The sequence below is a fragment of the Euprymna scolopes genome, chromosome 1 (assembly GCF_053919585.1).
Source record: "Euprymna scolopes isolate OS-2025 chromosome 1, ASM5391958v1, whole genome shotgun sequence".
In the NCBI taxonomy this organism is placed as follows: domain Eukaryota; kingdom Metazoa; phylum Mollusca; class Cephalopoda; order Sepiida; family Sepiolidae; genus Euprymna; species Euprymna scolopes.
The window spans coordinates 187,574,177-187,596,191 of NC_136482.1; the positions used below are offsets into that span (position 1 = coordinate 187,574,177).

The window sequence follows — 22,015 nt, forward strand, 5'->3', positions numbered from 1 at the left end:
AGCATTGCTGCAGAAATTAAAGAGGTGGGGGGGGGGTCAGCTTGTTGGTGTTTAGATCATACGCCACATTCTATATCAAATTGGTGTGCATGGCTGTCACCTCAGTAGGAAGCTTCTTCTGAAGACGGTAGACAAGAAAGCCTGCAAAACGTTTGCTGATAACATGTCAACATGGAGTACTAGAACCTTATCCTATAGTCTAATGAGATGGAAATTAATTTGTTTGGTTCTGATGGCAACCAGGTGAGGAGTACAACGATATGTCATGCCTGCAGTCAAGCATGGTAGTGGGAATGTCATGGTCTGGGGCTGCATGAGTGCTGCAGGTGTTGGGAAGTTAGATTTCATAGAGAGAAACATGAATTCAAACATGTACTGTCAAATACTGCAGCAGAGCATGATCCCCTCCCTCCAAACATTGGGTTGCAGGGTAGTGTTGCAGCATGACAATGACCCAAAACACACATCCAAGACAACCACTGCTTTACTGAACAGACTTGAACACAAAAGAACATCTTTGGGGGATGTAGTAAGTAGTGGTGAGCAAAGTCTTAAATATCCGCCAACTCCGCAACGTCGTCATGGAGGAGTAGAAGAGCATTCCAATGGCTACCTTTGAAGCCCTGGAAAACTCCATGCCGAGGAGAGTAAATACAGTTCTGGATAATAATGGTGACCACACAAAATATTGGCAGTTGACATGGTGTATGTTAATATTGACAACTTTCCCTAAGAGGTTTACCCACTTTTGTTGGCAGGAGTTTAGCTTTTATATGTTGAGTCATTTTGAGGGGAAAATATATTAACTCTGTTATACAAGCTGAAAACAGATTAATTTTCAGTGTCGAAATGTCATTTTGTCAATGTTGTCCCATGAAGATATATACTTAAATATCTGCGAAAATGTGAGGGGTGTACTCACTTTTGTGATACTATATATATATATATATATATATATATATATATATATATATATATATTAATTCAAAATGGTGTAATAGAAAAATATAAAGGTAACTACAGCTTCTCTTCCAATTTTCGGATTTTTACCATGTCAAATCACATTTCAATTCCTTTTGACGGATTCATTGTTGCTATTTCTTCTGATGAGTTAAGGGCATAATAGATTCACTGATTGATATAATAATTAAGTGATTGATTTTGCGCTACGAAACAGATACTGTCAAGAATTGTATAAATCAACTGAATTAAAGGAATAAATTATAAGATGGTCAACATCATGAATTTTGTAATATAACTTTTGTCATTCTCTCTCTCTCTCTCTCTGTATATATATATATATATATATATATATACATATACACAATGTTACACAGAATTTTCTGCATTTTATCCTCGTGAGGACTCATCAGGCTATTGCATATTATAAATATTAATAATTATTTTTTATACCTACAGATACTAGTGATTCATGCTTTCGCAGTCATCAGTGTAAGAAATAATTATTGCTAGTTGTGAAATTCGAACTCTGTTGTTTTTTGTGCAAAGAGAAAGATAAATAGATGTATGCGTGTTATACATAGAACATGTTTTTTTTATCAGGATCTTTGATGTTTATATTTCTTAAAATTGCAAGCAGGATTTATTGATATTTTTTCTAGAGAACCTCTCTTCAATTGATCAACCTTGTAATTCTTCAGGCTAACCAGATATTGACATAATCAAACAACTCTCATCTCATCCATGGCTAATGCAGATCGAGTTCTGATTATATACAATCCTTCTTTAGGAACGTTCCCCACCCGCCTCTTCTGCAGTGCTGGGATGATGCCATGAGGGATATCTCTCTTGAATACATTTTCAGCCGTGCTCACTTTGAACAAGGCAAGCAACCAAATCAGCTACACATATTAAGGACTCTTGGGGAAAGGGGGAAAAGCAACGTTTTTGAGTGGAAATTTGATTCTCGAAATATGTACTCTCGGTTGCTTAAAACAACTTTCTTTGAACGTATATTGGTATCTGGCCCGAGAGGAATAATTATTTGCAATTGCATTTTTTTTTTTTTTTGTATTTTGAATGTAAAGTGGTATCTCATACATGTACAGAGTGTTCAAAACCGAATTTCGAAAGGAAAGAAGAAAACATCATATCCTGGCCAATAGTTTATGTATTCACAAAAGTCAATCTATATCTTAAAGAATGTTTTGCTGAATACAGCCCACACTAAGATGCTACACTGAGCCTCAACCACAGCTTCCAGGCATGACTGGACGCTGGAGTACATGTCCTTTACAGCAACTTTTCAGTTTTTTTTCCTGGTCAAACAGCTCATTTATAGTGTTGCAGGTACATTACGTCATGATTGTCAACAATCTTAGAAAAAATATGATATAACCAAAACCAATCTGAATCTCAAGCACTTTTTTTTTTTTTTTAATTTCTTTTAAAAAATCTTTTTCACTCCAAACAAGGCATATTGCCACTTGAAAAGTAAGGAGCTATTATTTGGGATCGTGTCTAACAGAGGACTATGGGGAGCTGGGCAGCGAGATGTCTGTTCAAATTACATTTAAACTTCTGAAGGTTAGTACAGTTAGGGAATCAGGAAATAGGGAGAGAATTTCAAAGTCTACCAATCCGAAAGAAGAAACTATTAGAATAGAAGCTTTTCTGGCATTTAGGGAGCTCAAAAATAAAGGGGATTTTTTTTTTGTTTGTCGAGTTAGGAATATGTATGTCGAGGGGGCACAAGTGCTATGAATTCATCAGAGTATATTCCATGAAATCACTTGTAAAACAGACATAGGGCTGCGGTGACCGTGCAAAGGTTGGAAGTTGGCCTATAGTAATGGACCTATTAAATTTGAGACTCTTTTTGGAATCCTTTCTGAGAGTGAGAGTCCGGGAGAAGAAACTTATCTTCTGACTTTCCAAACAAATATCAATCATTTTCTATTTTTCTGTGTCATTTTGTCTAAATCTGGTTATTCCGTTTTTATTTAAGATCATTAGTAAAAAATCTGTTTAAAAAAATTGGTTGCATCTCTGTTGCAAAACAATCTATGTAATAAATTGAAACCTGTTTTATTGATGTAACTTTTCCATATAAAATAATTAGGAAAATGAGTAATTTTTGTGTAACCATATATTTCCAACAGGTCCAATCTATGGTCCCGTTTGCCAATCTTTCACCAAAAAAACACTCGTCTAGCCAAAAACACTATCACTAAATCCCCTCCCTATCAGTGCCTAAACCCAAGCTTCTTTCCTAGAACTACCCGCATGTGGAACTCTGTTCTGCTGGTCTGCTTTCCAGCTGACTACAATGCTGTCATCTTCAAGTCCAACATAAACAAGTACTTGTTGAACCGTCCTCACAAATAATCTGTTTATATCAAATTTCCACTATAAACGATTACTACACTACTATTCCAATGACTACAATACACACATTCATCCTTATCCTCGAGTGGCCTCCAAGCCTTGATATGTGGTAACCCTGTTGTAAAAAAAAATGTTCCCTGAAGAGTTGGGTTGATATAATAGACTATGAAATCTGCTATGACGAGTTCAAATCGTATCGGATCTATTGCAAGCAAACACACACACACAAACACACACACACACACACACACACACACAAGCAAACACAAACACACAAAAACACACACACACACACACAAGCAAACACACACACACAAGCAAACACACACACACAAGCAAACACAAACACACAAGCAAACACACACACACAAGCAAACACACACACACAAGCAAACACACACACACAAGCAAACACACACACACAAGCAAAAACACACACACGAGCAAACACACACACACACACGAGCAAACACACACACGAGCAAACACACACACACACGAGCAAACACACACACACACACACGAGCAAACACACACACACACACACACGAGCAAACACACACACACACACGAGCAAACACACACACACACACACCCACACGAGCAAACACACACACACACACACACGAGCAAACACACACACACACACACACGAGCAAACACACACACACGAGCAAACACACACACACGAGCAAACACACACACACGAGCAAACACACAAACACACACACACAAGCAAAAACACACACACAAGCAAAAACAAACATACAAGCAAACAAACACACACTAATCATGTTGGGAAAGGTATAAATCGACAAGTATCATTGATGGGAAAAACTTTTCTATTAAACAAGCAAAACCAAAAATTCCCAATGCGTTGATTTATCTTTATTTCAGTATTTTTTTATTTTTAATTTTTTATTTTTGTGAATGACTTTTTTGTGATGTTTTAAAATTTTTAGTTTCCTATTCATGTTTTTCTCAACCACAACCACCTTTTTTGTTTTTCTTTTATGTTTTGTTTCTTTAAACGTTTTTACTTGTTCTTTTTTATTTATTTTACTTTTTGTGTTCTGAGAATTTTTTTGTCGTACAGTTTTGCTTTTTAAATATGCCTTTATATGTGGATGCAATACACGTAAAATTGAAAGAAATAATATAAAAAAATGTTTAAATAAAATGTATTCACGAAAAGCTATTTTCACCTCACAACTTTTTCGAACCATTCTCACATATTTCTTTGAAATGAAAACCAAAAGAGGAAGAAAAAAAACTGTTTCCAATTGTCAAAGTATGAACAGAACTCGCCCATACACTCGACAACAAAGAGTGTACACAAGTATTTGGCAATGATTAGTTAAGTGTTATGAAGAGTGCTCAATCTGCTTTTCGTCTTTTGAAATATATTTGCATAAAAACAAGGCCGATAGCCATTAGTCGCGTGCTCTCGTGTAATGAATGAATGCGTGAATGTAAGATTGACATGAAATTTTTACAGATAAACTAAAATGACCGAAAAATGGGCTGAAACGACTTAAATAAAAATTTCAGGAAAAACTAATCGACGGTTATTCGTCAATCATCCAGACTAACGGACAGACGGACCCATTGAAAACATAGGTCCCTCTCTGATAAATCGGGGGGCAAAAATGTTACTTCATACCCCTTGCTTAAAAAAAAAAAAAAAAAATGTAAATGTATTACAGACCGACCGATGGAGTGACTTGCATGCAACTAAAAATACCTTAGCATGGAAGGGTTTCCACTTCCAGTTTGATCTTGGCCAAAAGGCCAAGAAAAGCTTAAAAAGCTAAGAACAGCATCTATTAACAACAGACCTTTGATCTTAACCAAAAAGGCCAAGCACAAAAATGTTACGGACAGACTGACCAACCGACCGACGGAGTGATTTATAGAGTTGCTTGCATGCGACTAAAAAACAACCTTAAAGTAGCCTTGTGTAATACAAAACAAATCAATATAACTAACGATCATTATCTGTTAACCCCAAAGTTCACAGAGAGAAAGTTAAGACAACATAGGAATGAGTGATAAGAATAGAATCATAAGAAAGAGGGATAAATAAAGACCTAGTCAGAGATAGGTTCATTTGGAATTCAATTTTCTAAAAGCTGTACAATGTATGCAAAACAGACATTAAACTGACTAGAACGATTATGATGACTACGACTATGCTGATGATTTGAAAATAAAACTTTAAAGGGTAGTGGTAGCAGTGTAACATTTCATTATAATAGAAAAGGAAAACGTCTTTTAATTTTTTAGATAAAGATTGATAATTTGTATCAGTTGAATTATCTAAACTACTGTTTTCATCCTGGGGTCGTCTCTCTCCTAATGCTTCGATTGCTTTATCCTCTGACCTTCTGCAGGTGTACCTTAACAATGGCTCTTTTCATCAAAATATAAAAATTTAAAAAAAGCAAAACATTCTTTCCACCAATAAGAGTAATTGTGAAAAATATCATTGATTATATCGGCCGAAACATTGTAAGAATTATAAGCAATCTTTATATAAGCGGCGGCATGCAGGGTGGTGAGAGCAGTAGACGTAGGCTCCTGTTTCGCGGTTTATGTAATGCTTCAGATACAACGTTTAGGTTTTCAATCACAGTTCCGGAGACTTTACAGACATTTCTCTGTATTAATTATTCGACTGTAGCAAATAAAATACAAAGATATATAAAAACAATTTAATTAATTAATTTCTTTTTACAAAGGAGTCGCTACTTATCAAGACCCAGAGGATAAAGGTTAATGGGAAAATGTTGTAGCAGTTGTTAGCAGTGGAAATTTGGTAAATTGGATTACTTAAGAGGATGGCTAATTCAAGAACTTGTTCACGTAAACCAAACTTTGGTAGAGCACAGTAAAAAAAAAAAAAAAACCCCAAAAAACTGGGGGCAGGGGGGGGGGAGCATGACAAAGCAATGACTTCATACTGTCAAATTGAAAGGTCATCCAATCATATTCAAACTATATCCCTTTCTCATAATATTTCTCAGTACTTGGACTTATACTTGAGTCTTTGGAGCACGTAATCAATGAGTTGACGCCGGGCATCACCAAACCTCTGCATGTCACTGTGTGGACAGCAATGAGATGAACCGACAATGCAACGCATTAAATCTAAATTTTTAGCGTCAGTTAAACATTTGTTTTTCTTTTTTTTTTCTTTTAAATAGTTCTTTGAAAACATCTTCAGGTGAAAATAGCTATTCAGACATTTTTTTTTTTTAACTTATCAGTTATGTTACTTATTTTATGCGGTTCCATAATTTTTTATGATTGTTTATTCGTGTTGTTTTAAGAAAGCAGGGCTATGTTTAAGTTAGACACGATGAAAAAAAAAAAAAGAAAGAAATTGAAAAAAAAAAGAAGAAAAAAAAGACATTAGACAATATCGATTTACCAGGAAAACCATTTAATTTTCTTTTTAACTCGATAATGCTTTTAAAGTGGTTTTTATATTAGATTTCATCACAATTATTTTCCTTTCATTTTATGAAATGCATACATTTTGATTTTTGATTTCAAGAAAAAGAATATTTTATTGGTATGCAATAAAATATTTTTTTATTGAAATCAAAATCAGAATGAACACATATTTCTGCCGACAGCTTTTTCCTAGATTTTTAAAACCGAGTTCAGCAGAAATTATTGAATACAACGGAGATACTATGCTTTATGATTATTTCTTTTATATTTTTGATTTTCGAAAATATTGATGAAAGTTCCATAGTTATCACGAGCACTTTCGATTCGACTGTGAATCATCTTTTGATGTTGATGAGGTGAAAGTGGGTAGGAGCGAAAATAGAAAGTAAAAAAAGTGAAAAGTAAAATATACAACAAATTTTATCGAGTGATGGAAGGTTAAAAATATATAAAAAGTTGATTAAAAAAATCTGAGTATTAAAATGCACAAGTCCATAGGTCAATATTGGCAAATCCCGTCATTTACGTGCTATGCCAGACATTTTAACACGTTGTGGCTCTTCTCTAATGCGATGTTATTTATAGTAGGACTAGTTTGGGTACCAGGTGTTGCCCGGCGTTGCCCGGGTGTTTGGAGAGTGTTGAGCAAAAAAAACAAAAAACAAACACTGTGGTAGTAGGCAGGCTCGAACTCGTACCGTGAAAGAGAAAAAGAACATGAAAAAAAAAACATGACGTCTTTGCTGTTTCGTCCATCGCCAAACCCAAAGTGGCGAAGGCTAATCAATCGAAAAGAGGGGATGACTTTCGAAAATATCGGTGAAAAAAGCGACCCCCTCCTTGCAGAAATGTACCCAGTTGAGGGTAAAGGAATTGATGTTTTTAGCCAATTTTTCGATATTTGTCATCCGAAGGGTCAAGCTTCAAAATGATACCGATCTCGTGAAAATCCATCTCCTCTGTCGAAAGTTTTAGGCAGACATACAAACATACATACATACATTTAAACAGACAGGTGAGATTTATAATATTTATAGTAGGATGATGGGTTTTAATGAAGAATTTTTAACTTAAAAAAAAATTTTTTCATGTTGTGCAATTTTTGTATTATCAACAAGGAGTTGTCTAAGATTGAATAAAGAGGACAGTTATGTTCTTTTATTAAATGTTGGTATATGGCGCTGGTGTTGTTTAAATGAATAGTAAGTTGGTGGGACAACGTTGTCCTGGGACCGACCCGACCTAAGTGAATTCTACATGGCAGGTCTAGAGAATAAATATTTGAAAATTAATATAAAGCCCCTTATATATGTACACTTTGTGGATGATATACTTATTTAAGCAGAAAATAATGAAGATTTCAAACTACAAGACCTTTTTTTTAAAAAAAACTCAATCTTTCAATTCACAGCAGAATTGAATAAAAAAAAATTCCATTCCTTGACGTCCTTACGTCCAATAATGCTTTTAAGACATCTGTATACAAAAAACAACCAGCATAAATTCCAGCCTCCTGAACTTTAAGAGCGAGTGCTGGCAAGAGTACAAGATAGCTTTAATTAAAAATCTATTAAATTGCGAAAAACTGATATCATCCACTAAAAAAACATTACTTATTGAAATAAAAATATAAAGCAGATACTCATCAACAATTTCTCTCCCAATTATATTGTTGATGGACAAATAAAAACTAACGCTACAATTCCTTCAAGATCCCGACAATAATATTAGACAGAACCATAATGCCAACTTTATTAATATATTTTACCGAAAAGAAATGCAACCAAATTTTAGAGTTGAAGCAAAGACAATTTAAAGCATCGTTCATAGATACTTAATTCCTGCTGATAGCAACAATAGAATTAAATTTATTATTTACTACAAGAAATGTAGACCTCAAAATCTTGTGGTTAAAAACAACTCCTGCCCGGCTATAAAAACAGAACAAACCAATGTTGTATATAAGTTCAGATATCCGCTAGGAGAATGTAACTCCCAAAATAAACACAAGACTAACATATACATTGGACATACAACAACAACATTGTCCGGCAGACTTACTCTGCATTTATGCAACACCATATACCAACATTATATACCAACATTTAATCAAAGAACATAATTGTCTCCCCTCCAATCTTAGACAAATCCTTGTTGATGATACAAAGATCGTACAACACAAAAACAAGTAAAAAAAAAAGGGGGGGAGGGGCAGCCAGTGAGAGAAGGCTCCAAATTGTAGCACTTCTTCTGAAGTCAAGCCTGGGTCGTGTTGGATTTGTGGGCCAGTGCAGAGTTCTGCTGCCGCACCCAGGGTCTACCAGCAACCACCTAGGGGATCACCACACTTTTCAGCACATTTAGGTACATCTTGGTGTTGACTTTCAAGTCGACTTCGAAGATGTGAGGTGGCATGATGTGGCCCTCAGTTGAAAGACCATAACCATGCACAGAAACTTTGTTTTCATCACCCTGGTATGTCCCTGTTATGCGTAACACTTCAGCGATGCATTTAGAGGGTGTTGGCAATGGTTCTTGGATCAGTAAAGGCGACGAATTGTACAGCAGCGCATCTCCGATATCGATCGTTGAACATTGTGTCACTTTCAGACATGATAGAAGGCTCTTATCGCCCTTGGGATTTGTAAACAACTGGTCAACTAATAGATGGTCTGCAACAGAAAACCGGTTTTCATCAAATGGAAATGGAATCATGTCGTCTTTTCGAGGGCGACAATTTTATCGTTACACCTTTATAAAATATTCTGAAAACTTTACAACCTAAAGAAGTACATTATAAAAGTGTTGGTGAGATGTAATGCCTTATATCTTTCTCTGCCATATTTTTTTCCTAGAAACCTTCTTTTACTTTTGTATATTGACAAAATAAAACTTATCTTTTCCTTCCAGGTTCTCTGCACTTTCCCTTGCGCTGGTATATCAAGGGGCGAGCAGGAGTTGTCCGTCCAAAAGCTAATAATAAATACCGGTATCGTTACTATGACAACAATATGGTTGATCGAAGGCGGAATTATAATCAAGGTGAGATTTTTGTCAACAACCGGGACGGCTTCAGAAGAAGCGACACAGATGACGATGACAACGAAGATGACAACAATGAAAACAGCATCAAAGCAAATCTAGACCACAGAGAACGTTTCCAAAGTAACCATGAAGATTTAAATGATGACCAACAATTGGACAATGTGATTCCAAAGAATGGTATACCACCACATCTACCAGCAGTCTTTGAAATAGAGCAAAAGGTAAATTAATTTCATCCATAACATAATAATCATTAGTCGTACCAATCAAAAAATCAAACTATTAATGAAAAGATGTACAAAAAAAAATGAATAAATAAAAATAAAGAATAAAAAAATAACTAAATAGAAAATAAATAAATAAAAAATATAAAAAATAAATAAAGAAAAATAAAAGAGAAAATAAATGAATAAAAAATATAAAAAATAAATAAAGAAAAATAAAAGAGAAAATAAATGAATAAAAAATATAAAAAATAAATAAAGAAAAATAAAAGAGAAAATAAATAAATAAAAAATATAAAAATAAATAAAGAAAAATAAAAGAGAAAATAAATAAATAAAAAATATAAAAATAAATAAAAAAGAAAAGAAAAAATAAATAAATAAAAAAAGTAAAAAAAGGTTTATTTTGATGAGTATCTCATAATAGAAAATATATTAAAATTTAACTGAGTTTTGTAATCAATTTTATAAGCAGAGCTAGTATAGAATTTAATTTCATATGGAAACCAATAATTATAAACTAGCGGAACCTGTGGAAATTCCATGTATTATATTGATGTTGGCATTCTGTAGATGTTCAGTGTAAATAGAGATGCTCTGATATTATTGTAGCTCTTTTGTTAAAACTGCAAAAGTATTTATCTAAGCTAGCACGAACGCCCAGCAAAGCCCGATTGTAAAGTACGCTTAAATATGATATTTTAATTCTTGCAGATTTCGTATATATTATTATCGTTAATGTTTTATCGATTTTCATATATTATAATGTTGCGATTTCAAAAAAAAATATATATATATCCATATGACTTGGGTGCATTAACTTGAATCGAAACCGAAATAAAAACTTATGAAACGAATATATGCATCTGTATAACTTGAATTCCTTCAGCCATAATCGAAACTGTAACCAAAACTTATGAAGAATTTTTGAAAAAATTATTTATGAAAAAAAAAAAATAGGTGACTTCAGTGCCATCAGCTATAACCGAAACCAAAACTTATGAAGAATTCTTAGTAAAATTATTTATGACAAGAAATGGAAGTACATAACAATTAAACGACCCGGATGTAAGAGTGACACAGAAAATAACACACACCTTATCGTATTAATATATAGATGATAGATCAGATGAAAATTAGCATACATTTTGTTGTCTTTTTACGTTTACTTTTGTATAATGCCGGCTTTTTCTCTTCTGACGAGAAGCATTCAGCTTTGAAATGCCATGGCCTAAAGAAGTGTCCCCCTATATTCCTTTTCCTGTAACCCTTATTGATTTGATGATGTAATAAAATTCCTTCCCCGTTTCTCTCTCTCATATATATATATATATATATATATATATATATATATATATATATATAGTATATACTTTTATACCTACAGACACTAGTGTTTCATACTTAGGCAAGCATCAGTGTAGGATGGCAATTTCTGCCAATTGGAAGATTCAAACCAAGCCACGAATCCACCATTGACTCGTATATAATTTGTAGGAATAAGTAATAATATATAGTGAGAACTAGTAAAATATGTTCATATAAAAACAAGTATCGATTTAAGTCTTTCAAATTTCATACTAGAATTGTATTTGGTAAAATTCAGTTGTAAATGACATTCTCCTGGAGGTTGAAGGTGCAATCTTCAGTGTGGGTGATGTGTCTTATATCTGGTTATGGCTGCTGGAATGAAAGAATGTTACCCCAATAAATAAAGGGTTATGTGGCGAGTCAAGAAAATATTTTTTTATACAGCAACGTGATATTTATGACTAAAATTTAACACAATGTTGGAAACATTAATTATAAATAATAAAGTCACCAGTAAAAAAAATAAAATAATATGCATATCTTAACTCCTATAAAACTTGGGATTTTAGTGTATTGATATTCATATTAAAAACCCTTTTTTCTATTTATTTAAAAAGAAAATACAACTTTGTTATATATGGGTCATGGAATTGGCTTCATCTGCAAAAGATCTCATTTGCATATTCTTTTAAAAATTCATTTGAATTAATTCCCTATTAGTTTTTTCGGTTTTCTTATGGGATGATCATCTTCAGTTAACTATTACGTGTAATTATATTCATAGAGATATTCTACGTGATTTATATTTGTAATATTTGCATCAAAAGGTTATATACTAGAAGTTTTTGTTTACTATATATATATATATATATATATATAAGAACAAGTAGTTAATAAAACATGTTAAAAAACACTATGAAAAAGAGTTAAAAATATATTTAATTTTGAAAAGGAAGCACAACAAAATAAGTGGATAGTGCTTAATCTGCGGAATTTTGAAGAAATACTTTCCTTCTCATCAGAGGGTAGGATTTAGCAAAATGCGGGAACGGATTTTGCTTGCAAAAGTATTTACTGAAACTGCAAGTAAGTCATAGATCTTACTTGGTGTGTGTGTGTATATATATATATATATATATATATATATATATGAAGTAATAAGTTGTAAGATTGTACAGCCAAAAACAAAAATAAGCTTAAGGCTTTCATTCTAGAATTTTCCACAAGAACCTATAGCATTAAAAATAAACTAGGAGGTAAAATTCAGTTGTTACTCTTGTTCACGTTGAAGATTACATCCTTACAACAGGCAACATAAATAAATTAGTTGTGAATTAGTTAAGCCTTCTACCTAGTCATTGTTAATGGAAAAAGAGTATGCTACCTCGTGCATTAAATAAGATTCTTTTCGAAATTCTGCGCAGATTCTCGAGTTTGACAGAAAAATTCTAGAGTTTGGCAAGATAGACCTTAAAAAGGTTGGAGGTTACATCAGCTAAACAGATCTGCGAATAAGACTAAAGATGAGAACAGTAGATTGAATAATAGAAATAATTTTTTTTGTAAATCCATCTTAGAACTAAACCTCGATCATTCTGTGATAATTCATAAAGATATCAAAGAATCTCTCCATTTGTTGGTTGGCCACACTAAATTTTGAAATTGTATTTTCATCATAAAACGTGTAGTTTAAATGAACGTCCATTTAGAATGGCCATTCTTGTTGAGTTTAAATATTTTGTATTTGAACTACTTTTCTATCTTGATTGATATTTTCACAACGTTTTGACTGATGTAAGCACCGACCTTCTTCAGGTGTATAGTTTCAAACTCGGTAACCAATACAATATAAATTCTCATAATTGGTTCTTGACAGTTCGAATTTTTTGTAACCCCATCCACGGAAAGAAGACACCCATCCACCACCACTGTAAAGGAATTTCCTTTCTTCATCTGTGTACCAAAAACCAAACGAAACTTCTATGAACAGTTTCTTTGTGAGAATTGTCTATCTGTGGTACATAATACAATCCAGGTGACTACTTTCCTGCCGATACCGACTACCTGGTCGTCTTCAAGTCTAATGTAAACAAATACTTATGGAACATTCCTCTTAAGGAGAGTAAAAATTGAATTTCCGATTTACTTTTAGCAGCTGTGTAACTCTCGCTTCGCTTATTTTGTCCATTAGTCCTCACATTCCAGGAGTGATGTTTCTGACAAAGAGGGAAGAATTGCTGTTTTCTTGTCAGAACTTATTCCAACTAACACGTATTGCTGGAAAGTTTTTGACGTTTCAGTAGTATTTTTTTTAGCTCCTTATACAAAATAGCTCCATGCCTTGTCTGGAGGGATTTCCATGAAAAGAAAAGGGTGCTTATGCATAGTACGACTAACAATTTTCACAAAGTTACTTGGGTTTGCCAGACAGCTGACGTCAATAACCAGTAAAAGGTAAATCTCGATATTAGGAATGAACGTGTTGTCTGTTTTTAGCTAATATGAATCTAAGCAGGCGAGTTTTCGATGAATTGGAAGAAATAAAAATTTAATTTTAATCGGACAGGTTAGATAATTTTTTTTTTTTTTTTTTTGTAGCGTTTTAATAATTGAGGAACACTCGACCGGACTTTTCCAGTTATTTCTGTCAGCTGCCGAACGAGCCTGAGTTATAAGTACTAAAAAAAAACAAACCCCGAATCATCTCATAGTATTGATCATCATCCAACTGATAATCTTAATTCTTATCCTTGAATCGATTTATAAATTTAAAACATTTCCATCCAACTAAAATAAAAATAGTGAAGATTTCCAACAATATCATATTCTATGTAATTGTCTTTTGTGATCGACTTTGTTTCTTAGTTTTTATGCTATGATCATCTCTGATGTTGGGTGAAGTGGAGGGTAGAGGCTGCTTAGTCAGATTTTATATGGTATGCTCACATACTTTCATTAATAACGTAGTAAAGCAAACACGTGATACCAAAAAGTGTTTATAATGTCACAGTTGCCCGGATGGAATTTCTCTGATCATATGACATATTAGCAAAACTAATCTCTGTCAGATGCTAAAATTTAATTAAAAAAGGATGCATTTCAATCATGCAATGAATTCAAATTGTTTACATTTTTTAAAGTTTTCCATTTCTCTTCAAGCAGAATTTCTGTAATATCCCACATTTAAACTTCTTATATTATCAAAAACATGTTATAAAATATTAAACAAAACAAACAGTAATTTCGTCATTATGCAGATATTATCCAGTAGATATCTCACTACCGATGCAATCTTTTACCTGCATAAGAGCCAAGTATGACCTATGATGGAGTACTGCTGCCACAATTGGACAGGAGTTGCTTAAAGCAACACAAAACTTTCCAAATTCATTACACGTTAGGACGGCATGATGCTGTTTCAGATAGAAAATCAATACAGCTACGAGTTGAAATTTCAGAGCTAGAGATTAGCACTTGAAAGAAAGCCACTTGGAAGGCCTTGAAGCACTCGAATGCCAGAGAGTATTTGAGCTGTGAGACTTTTTGTCACTCAGTCTCCTACATGTTGTAAGCATTCTTTGGCCTTGGAATTGTCTGATTGAACAGTCAGAAAAATTCTACTCACTTATATGAGGTTCCATCCATACAAATTAATGATTGCTCAGAAACGGTATGAGCGCAACTGGAAAGATAATTTTCTGCCGCATCCCGTATTAAAAAAAAGTAATTTTTGTCATATTATGCAAATCAAGTTAAAAAAAATCTGTAAAGAAATCAAGAAATCCTAAATTTTCCTCCCAAACTGCATATAGAACTGTAGATTAATTATTAAAGTTTCTTCAGTTCCACTTCGATTGTTGCCAAAATTCTGCTTTGTTTGAATTCTGTAATAGTTTAAAATTAATAATCGATATTTCTTTGTGTGTTTATTTTTTTGTTTCAGCATAGCCATGCTCATTTTGAAGTTTCCTATTTCCGCTATAATTCCTCAAATCTTCCTGGCATGTTTGATTATCCTTGTTACGCCTCAAGGGCAACGTGGGGCTGCGTAAAAACTGCATATAATGTGTCTCATGCCAAACAAATGTGTACACTAGATTCGTTGTGCAAAGCATTTATCATCCTCTCTGGCCGCCCAGACACAGACAGTAAGTATGACATTAAAAAAAATTTCATTTTTATTTTAATCAGTTTCAATTTTTCATATTTTATTTTATTTATTTCCTTTCCATAAGGTTTGGCACAAGGTCAACTGTGAGTTTGATGAAAGTGTTTCTGTGGTGATAACTGGATTCGAACTTTGCACACTCCCGTTTTAAGATAGTGTCATTAACCACTTAGTCATCGTCATGTCCAGTTTTACATGTTGTATATTAATATCATAATGTGGAAGGAACGGAAAGTTTAGGAAAACGTAAAAACAATTAAAGTTGAAAAAAGATTTTAGGAAACAAGTTAAGCATGTGGGGTCTCCCTCCACGAGTGAAAAAATTACTTTCACCATGACTAATATTTGTGCAAAATTAAAAAAAACAAAAAAACTGAAGGAGTGGCTATTGAGAAAAGTACAAACAAATAAATGGATGAATGATTTGGAGGTAATTTTACCCCTACAATGCTCCCTGGGGGGTGGGGTAAACCAGAGTTATCTAAAAAAATCCACTTTAGTAAAAATTTACTTTCACCATGACTAATATTTGTGCAAAATTTCCAAAAACATCCAAGGCGTGAGAAAAGTGCAAACAAATGAACGGGAGTGAATTACTAGGTCTAGTCCCTCCTTTGCTGGGGGGGGGATAAATGAATAATAGATAATAATTATAGGAAATTGCTTTTAAATATTGGAAATGTGATTTGTATATGTGATGACTCGGGCTATGACAAGAGAATAGTCTTATCCAGCCTTTGAGATTTGAAAAAAAAAATCACTCGACCGCCGGTTGAGTGTGAGGGAAAATTTACTCGCCCCCAAATATTTTTACTCGTCCGACTTTGTCTTTGTTTCAGTCAATAATAGTAAATAATTTTACAACAATTCAAGAAATTACTAACAAGAAAATATTTGTTTAAATCTTGTAAATCAACTATTTTATTACTACAAACATTTCAGTAAATATTCAACAAAACGTTAAAATACAACACCAGTTTCTTTATATAGCATCATTCATATTATTGTTCCATAGAAATAAGAATCATTTCTTCGGATGCTTGACAGAACGATGCATTTTTTTCTCTTTCAAATGTTCGTCTTTACTTTTGTAAGCATGAAGTGTATGTAGTTATAGCGTCAAAATTTTTTTTTCCAAATGAATTTCAAAATCAGAGAGCTAAATGAAGGTGACATTTTGACTACATGCCAAATGTGTAAATTTGACATCTTGTTGACCTTTAGCGTGACCACTCTTTTTTCAATACGATATTCCAACGATCTCACAGCTTGAGATAAAAGAATTTACAAATGATGAGACATAGGTCATTCAAAGTCGCCGCATATTTGAGGGTCAGGGTCGTAAAATAAATGAGTCCCCCCGTTTCTTTATTTAAAGAAATTTTATCGACTGGCAGGCGAGTGATTTACGACTTTTAGTCGCCCCAAGAAATTTTCAATCGACTGTGGCGACCGGTCGTGTAAAGTCTCAAAGGCTGGTCTTATCATTGTTTTTACTATCGAGTATATATCTGAAACAGTTAATCAATCGAAAATCACATCAATCTATCTAAAAACATGAGATATTAACTGATATATACTCAAGAATCAAAATGATAAAAATAATATTCTCTTGTCATAGCCGTAGTGATGACCATATAAGTTTGATATTATGCATGATATCTTAGATATCCGCAAATTGGTATTGTAAAAATTAAGATGGTCTATGAAATAGATATGTTCCTGATAGAAACAAATTACCTGGTCAGACATTCATGTGAGTGACAGACCCTTTGGTGTATTAAGCAGACAGTATGTACACTTTTTCAAAAATGTAAGAGAAACTGTTTGTATTCCTATACAATGTTTAGCCTATATGTTTACATAATGCCTGCTTATATGATTTCATAAAATAATCCTTTCATTCATAAAAACGGCTTGTTTAGATTTGCAATGAAAACACTTCTGTGAGCGGTTGAGCACAAGAACAATAATCAAATACACAAAAGCTAATGTACACTTGTCAGGCGGATGTAGTAAGTGACCCAAACAAAGAAACAATTAAATACTTAGTTCTTAAAACCTTGACAAATGTATGTAAACTCTGGCAAGGGTATACAAATACTATGTGGCACCTCTTTTTGGTGTTAAATGGATAGATCATACAATATTTTGCAATTCTAGCCATTCCTCAGTTTAAGAGCAATACTACCAGGCCACCCGGCGTTGCCCGGTCATAAGATATGTTTAAATATGATATTTTAATTCATGCAAATTACATATTTATTAATATAGAGACAATTCCTCTGTAGATTATTATACTGAACTTAATATATACTAGTGAGATAAGAAATATATAACTTGGATGCCATCAACTAGAATTGAAACCAAAACATAACTCTCCACTCTAATTACTTAGAGCCATGCCCATATATATATATATATATATATATATATATATATATATATATATATATGTATAATACACTTGTCATGCCTTTTTTAAAAGATGGAATTGGCCGATCATCAAAGACAAGATTCAAGCTAGCAAGGATGCTCGAACACTCAAGAGCTATACATATCAAATATGAACAGGTAAAATTATAGAGGAATAAAAGGCGAATCAAATGAGGTATAGGTTGTTTAAATAATTACCTATAGTTACCTTAAATTTGCGATTTTTGAAAAAAATGACAAGTGCAGACTTTCTTTTTGGCGCCACTGTATGTATACAAGGAGCCTTCAATAAGTTTCCAGACTTTTTTTGTATGAGAACTTTTATTGATAACACACACATGAAACGTTTGTCTTCTTCAAAGTAATCTCCTCCAGCTATAATGCACTTATTCTATCATTTCAACAACAAGAAGTGCATTGCAACCTCTGGAAGGCCCCATAGAAGCCTTCTTGTATGAGCATGTCAATGACCCTCATTACAGCCTCGTCAATTGTCTGATAATGACAGTCTAAAGTGTGCTTGAGCTTAGAGAATAACAAAAGTCACTGGGAACAAGATCTGAACTCTAAGGATAGTGAGAAACCGTCTTGATGCCCATCTTGGTCAAATAGTCTGTGACAATGGAGCACCCTTGGGATAAACTTTGTGTAAATCTTCCGCATTTTCAGTTCCTTCTGAGTACTTGTGTATACAGTTCCCACACTGACAGCAAACTGTGCAGTTATTGTCCCGATAGACACATGATGTTCCTTAAAATTCTTTATTTGGCAAAGCAACTCTGGTGTTTTGACTTCCTTACTCCTTCCACACCTCTTATCATCCCTCACAAACTTTTTACTTTCCTTGAATCTCTTATGCCACTCAAAAACTGATGCTTGGTTCATGCAAGATGATCCAAAAAAGAGTCTGAAGCATTTCATATGTTTCTGTGACATTTTTTTCCAAGTTTAAAACAAAATTTTATTGCATACCGTTCTTCAAAAGTTTCCTTACGTCCAGATTGCATTTTTGAAATTCATCAGCTGTGACAATCGAGTTTTAGTAGTGTATTCCGATTCCTTCTGTAGCTGTTCATTTGAACCTTAAATAATGAAAAATTAGTCGATCATTTCATAGTATGTATGGCTATAACATACTAAATTTTCAAGACTCTACGATAATTTTAAATGCCTAGACAAAATAATCTGGAAACTTATTGAAGGCACCTTGTGTGTGTGTGTGTGTGTATATATAGATATATAGATATATATATATATATATATATATGATTGTTACTTCGTGACAGAAGCTTGCTATCTCCTCAGGTTGATCTCGAGCATCAATGTACACGTAGATGGCTCTTAAGTCCAGCTTCATTCTTGCCAGTATTTGATGGTGATCATGCACCTTTAAATGTCTTAGTAAACCGCTTGCTGATTTACAGACCAATCCACAGATATTCCAACAATACTTGGGTGGTCTGGGTGGCAGCACATCCTCATAAAATTGTTGGTCTTGTCTAATATTGTAGAATTTCACCAAACCAGCTTTAGACAGAAAAAAAAAGTCTGCCAGTAATTGCTGAATTTCAGCAGGAACTGCAGATTCATTTGGCTTTCTAAAAGATCATTGGCGTTTCAATGCTTAACATTGGCCTTCGGGACAAGATCAAAGTGTAGCATCTGTTCTTCAGATGCTGCACTTCAATTTCTTGTTCTGTCAGTGGAGGAGAAATCCTTCACGACTGAGACAATTTTTATTTTTGTTCCTTTTCTCCACGTTAAAAAACGACCCTGGTGTCTAACTCTGACCCGTGAGGAGGCATTGTAAATAGGAACATGCTTTTCCTCAAACTCATGTATGTATGTATGTATATATATATATATTACTAGGAAAGTTTCCAAAGTAATGCTTTTCATTTGTTTTATTCCCCCCAAATACATCCAAGGAGATTGCAAATTGCGTTATAATGACTGAACTTATGCATTCATGACCTGAAAGTTTCATCTCTATGTTGAAGATTTTGACTGTGTAAGACTCTAAGAAACCAACCCCTGTCATAAACGTGCATCAGAAGCAGAGCTGCGTCAATGAATTCCTCCATGCAGAAAAAATTGAACCAATCAACATTCCTCGGCACCTATTGAACTTTTATGAAGCTGATGTAGTTCATGTCAGCACAGATGGGTTCGTCGATTTCAGAATAATGATGGATATAAGTGACAAAGCACACTCTAGACTTTTATGACCGAGGCATCAAAAGAGTCTGGCAAAAGTGCATTATGTAGAAAAATAAATTCTGGAGCACAAAAAGTTGCTAGTTTTAATGGTAACATGCCTATCTTCGTAGCTCTTCAACATCTTAATTTTTTAGTTAAAAATAGAAGGCCTTACTTTTTATACTTTTGTCTCCATGGACTAATTTGGTCTCTGGTAACCCTAAAGGGAAGTTGTTTTTTGTTTTTTTTAACCATATGAATATTGGAGTTATATCGAATCTACTGATGTAAATGTGTCTTAGGTAGTTCTGACTTTTCGTCGGACACACAGACAGAAGTACGAATTTCTTTTATATAGGCAAGTTAGAATCTATATTGTATTTCTTTGTCTGTCCATTCCACTCTTTCTTGAAAACTATTAGGCCGATCAGGTTGAAATTTTGATAATGTGCAGCAAACTAAGTATTATGGTATCCGTTCAATGCACAGTTTGGGATCAATAGGGATTAATAGAGATTAGGATTTAATGCAAAAATGAGCACAAACTTAAATATATTTAACTTGGCATAAAGCACTTATTCTAAGTCAACGGGCTTTAAATTTTGTTCGTTTTTAACAGACTAAAACGTCTAGTCATGTATAATTTGGAAACTTCTGAGTTAAGTAGGTAACTGTTGAGGTGTTTGTTGCTAAAAAAAAACAAAAAACGATATAAGGTTCGGTTATTCTTAAGAGGGGATCATTCATTGGTACCAATAATATTTCCAATTTAAGTTTTAGAGACAAATATAAATATTTAAAACATTATGGTACATCTCAGATGTGAGGACGTACCATGCAGAAACGGCTCTGTTCCTAGCACCAATACCAAACATACTATACACTGCTTATTGCATCATTATCATCTGCTACAACACCCCACTCTAAATCCACGTCGAGATAGCAGGCGACTTTCCAATACTGCACCATCAACTACAATAGTTCTGTTCCTATTCACTACAACTACCAGTCGTGATCCTGTCCGTTGACAAGCAGCAGTTCCCCATCCTGCCTACAGCAATATCTACTTAAACAGCTCATTTTTTAAAGACGTTAATTTCTATGATATATAAGCATTATCCTCATTGTACAGTTTTCCATTTTTTTTTTGTTTCATATTCAGTTGCTTTATTATTATTGTTAATTTAAACGTGTTAACATGACTGATATTACACTATACAACCGTCCATTGTCTATTAACATCCCTACCACTATGCTCACTACAAATGTATCTAAAAACATTGTTTGTCGAAATAGGCTTTTAATTTTGCACTTCTCCTTCAAAATAATAACTCTCCTCCCCGAAGGCAAGAAGCGCATTTTTGCGATATGAAGGCAGACATTATAATTGGACTTTGAAAGAAAAAGAAAGATGTCGAAATAAGTGTGAAAGTCAAACCCTGGCGATGTTGTTGACGATGGTTGTTGATGTAATTGGAGTGTGTGAATTATCCTGATTTTTTTTTTTTTTTTTTTTTTTAAGTATCATTATTTTGTGACATCAGTTGCCTGCAGAAAAGGAAAAAGAAAGTAATGCTTGATTACTTGGGAAGTCGGACCATTATTAAATGAACTCTATTAATATGTATACATGAATGTCAGTCCTAGTTTTGCAACTATAAATAGAATGTTTGAGGAAATCTGTAATTGAAATATGATTGCCTTTATGTAACAACTCGACATACGTATTCTGTCGAAGCTTTATGTATTAATCACTATTGGAAAAGATACTGGTATATTTAATTATTTGCTTTTATGACATGTCAACCCTTTTTGGTAATTTAAT

At 33.6% G+C, this 22,015-nt stretch overlaps 1 protein-coding gene across 3 annotated transcripts in view; it reads left to right on the forward strand.

The window, feature by feature from the left end:
* Positions 1-22,015, forward strand: part of LOC145278247 (uncharacterized) — a 1,121,062-nt gene that overhangs the window by 1,052,200 nt on the left and 46,847 nt on the right. For all 3 annotated transcript variants that reach the window (XM_080130545.1, XM_080130539.1, XM_080130552.1), the window contains 2 exons: positions 9,718-10,073; positions 15,331-15,535. In XM_080130545.1, coding sequence (XP_079986671.1) covers positions 9,718-10,073; positions 15,331-15,535 — 561 coding nt within the window. The remainder of the gene's footprint in view (positions 1-9,717; positions 10,074-15,330; positions 15,536-22,015) is intronic.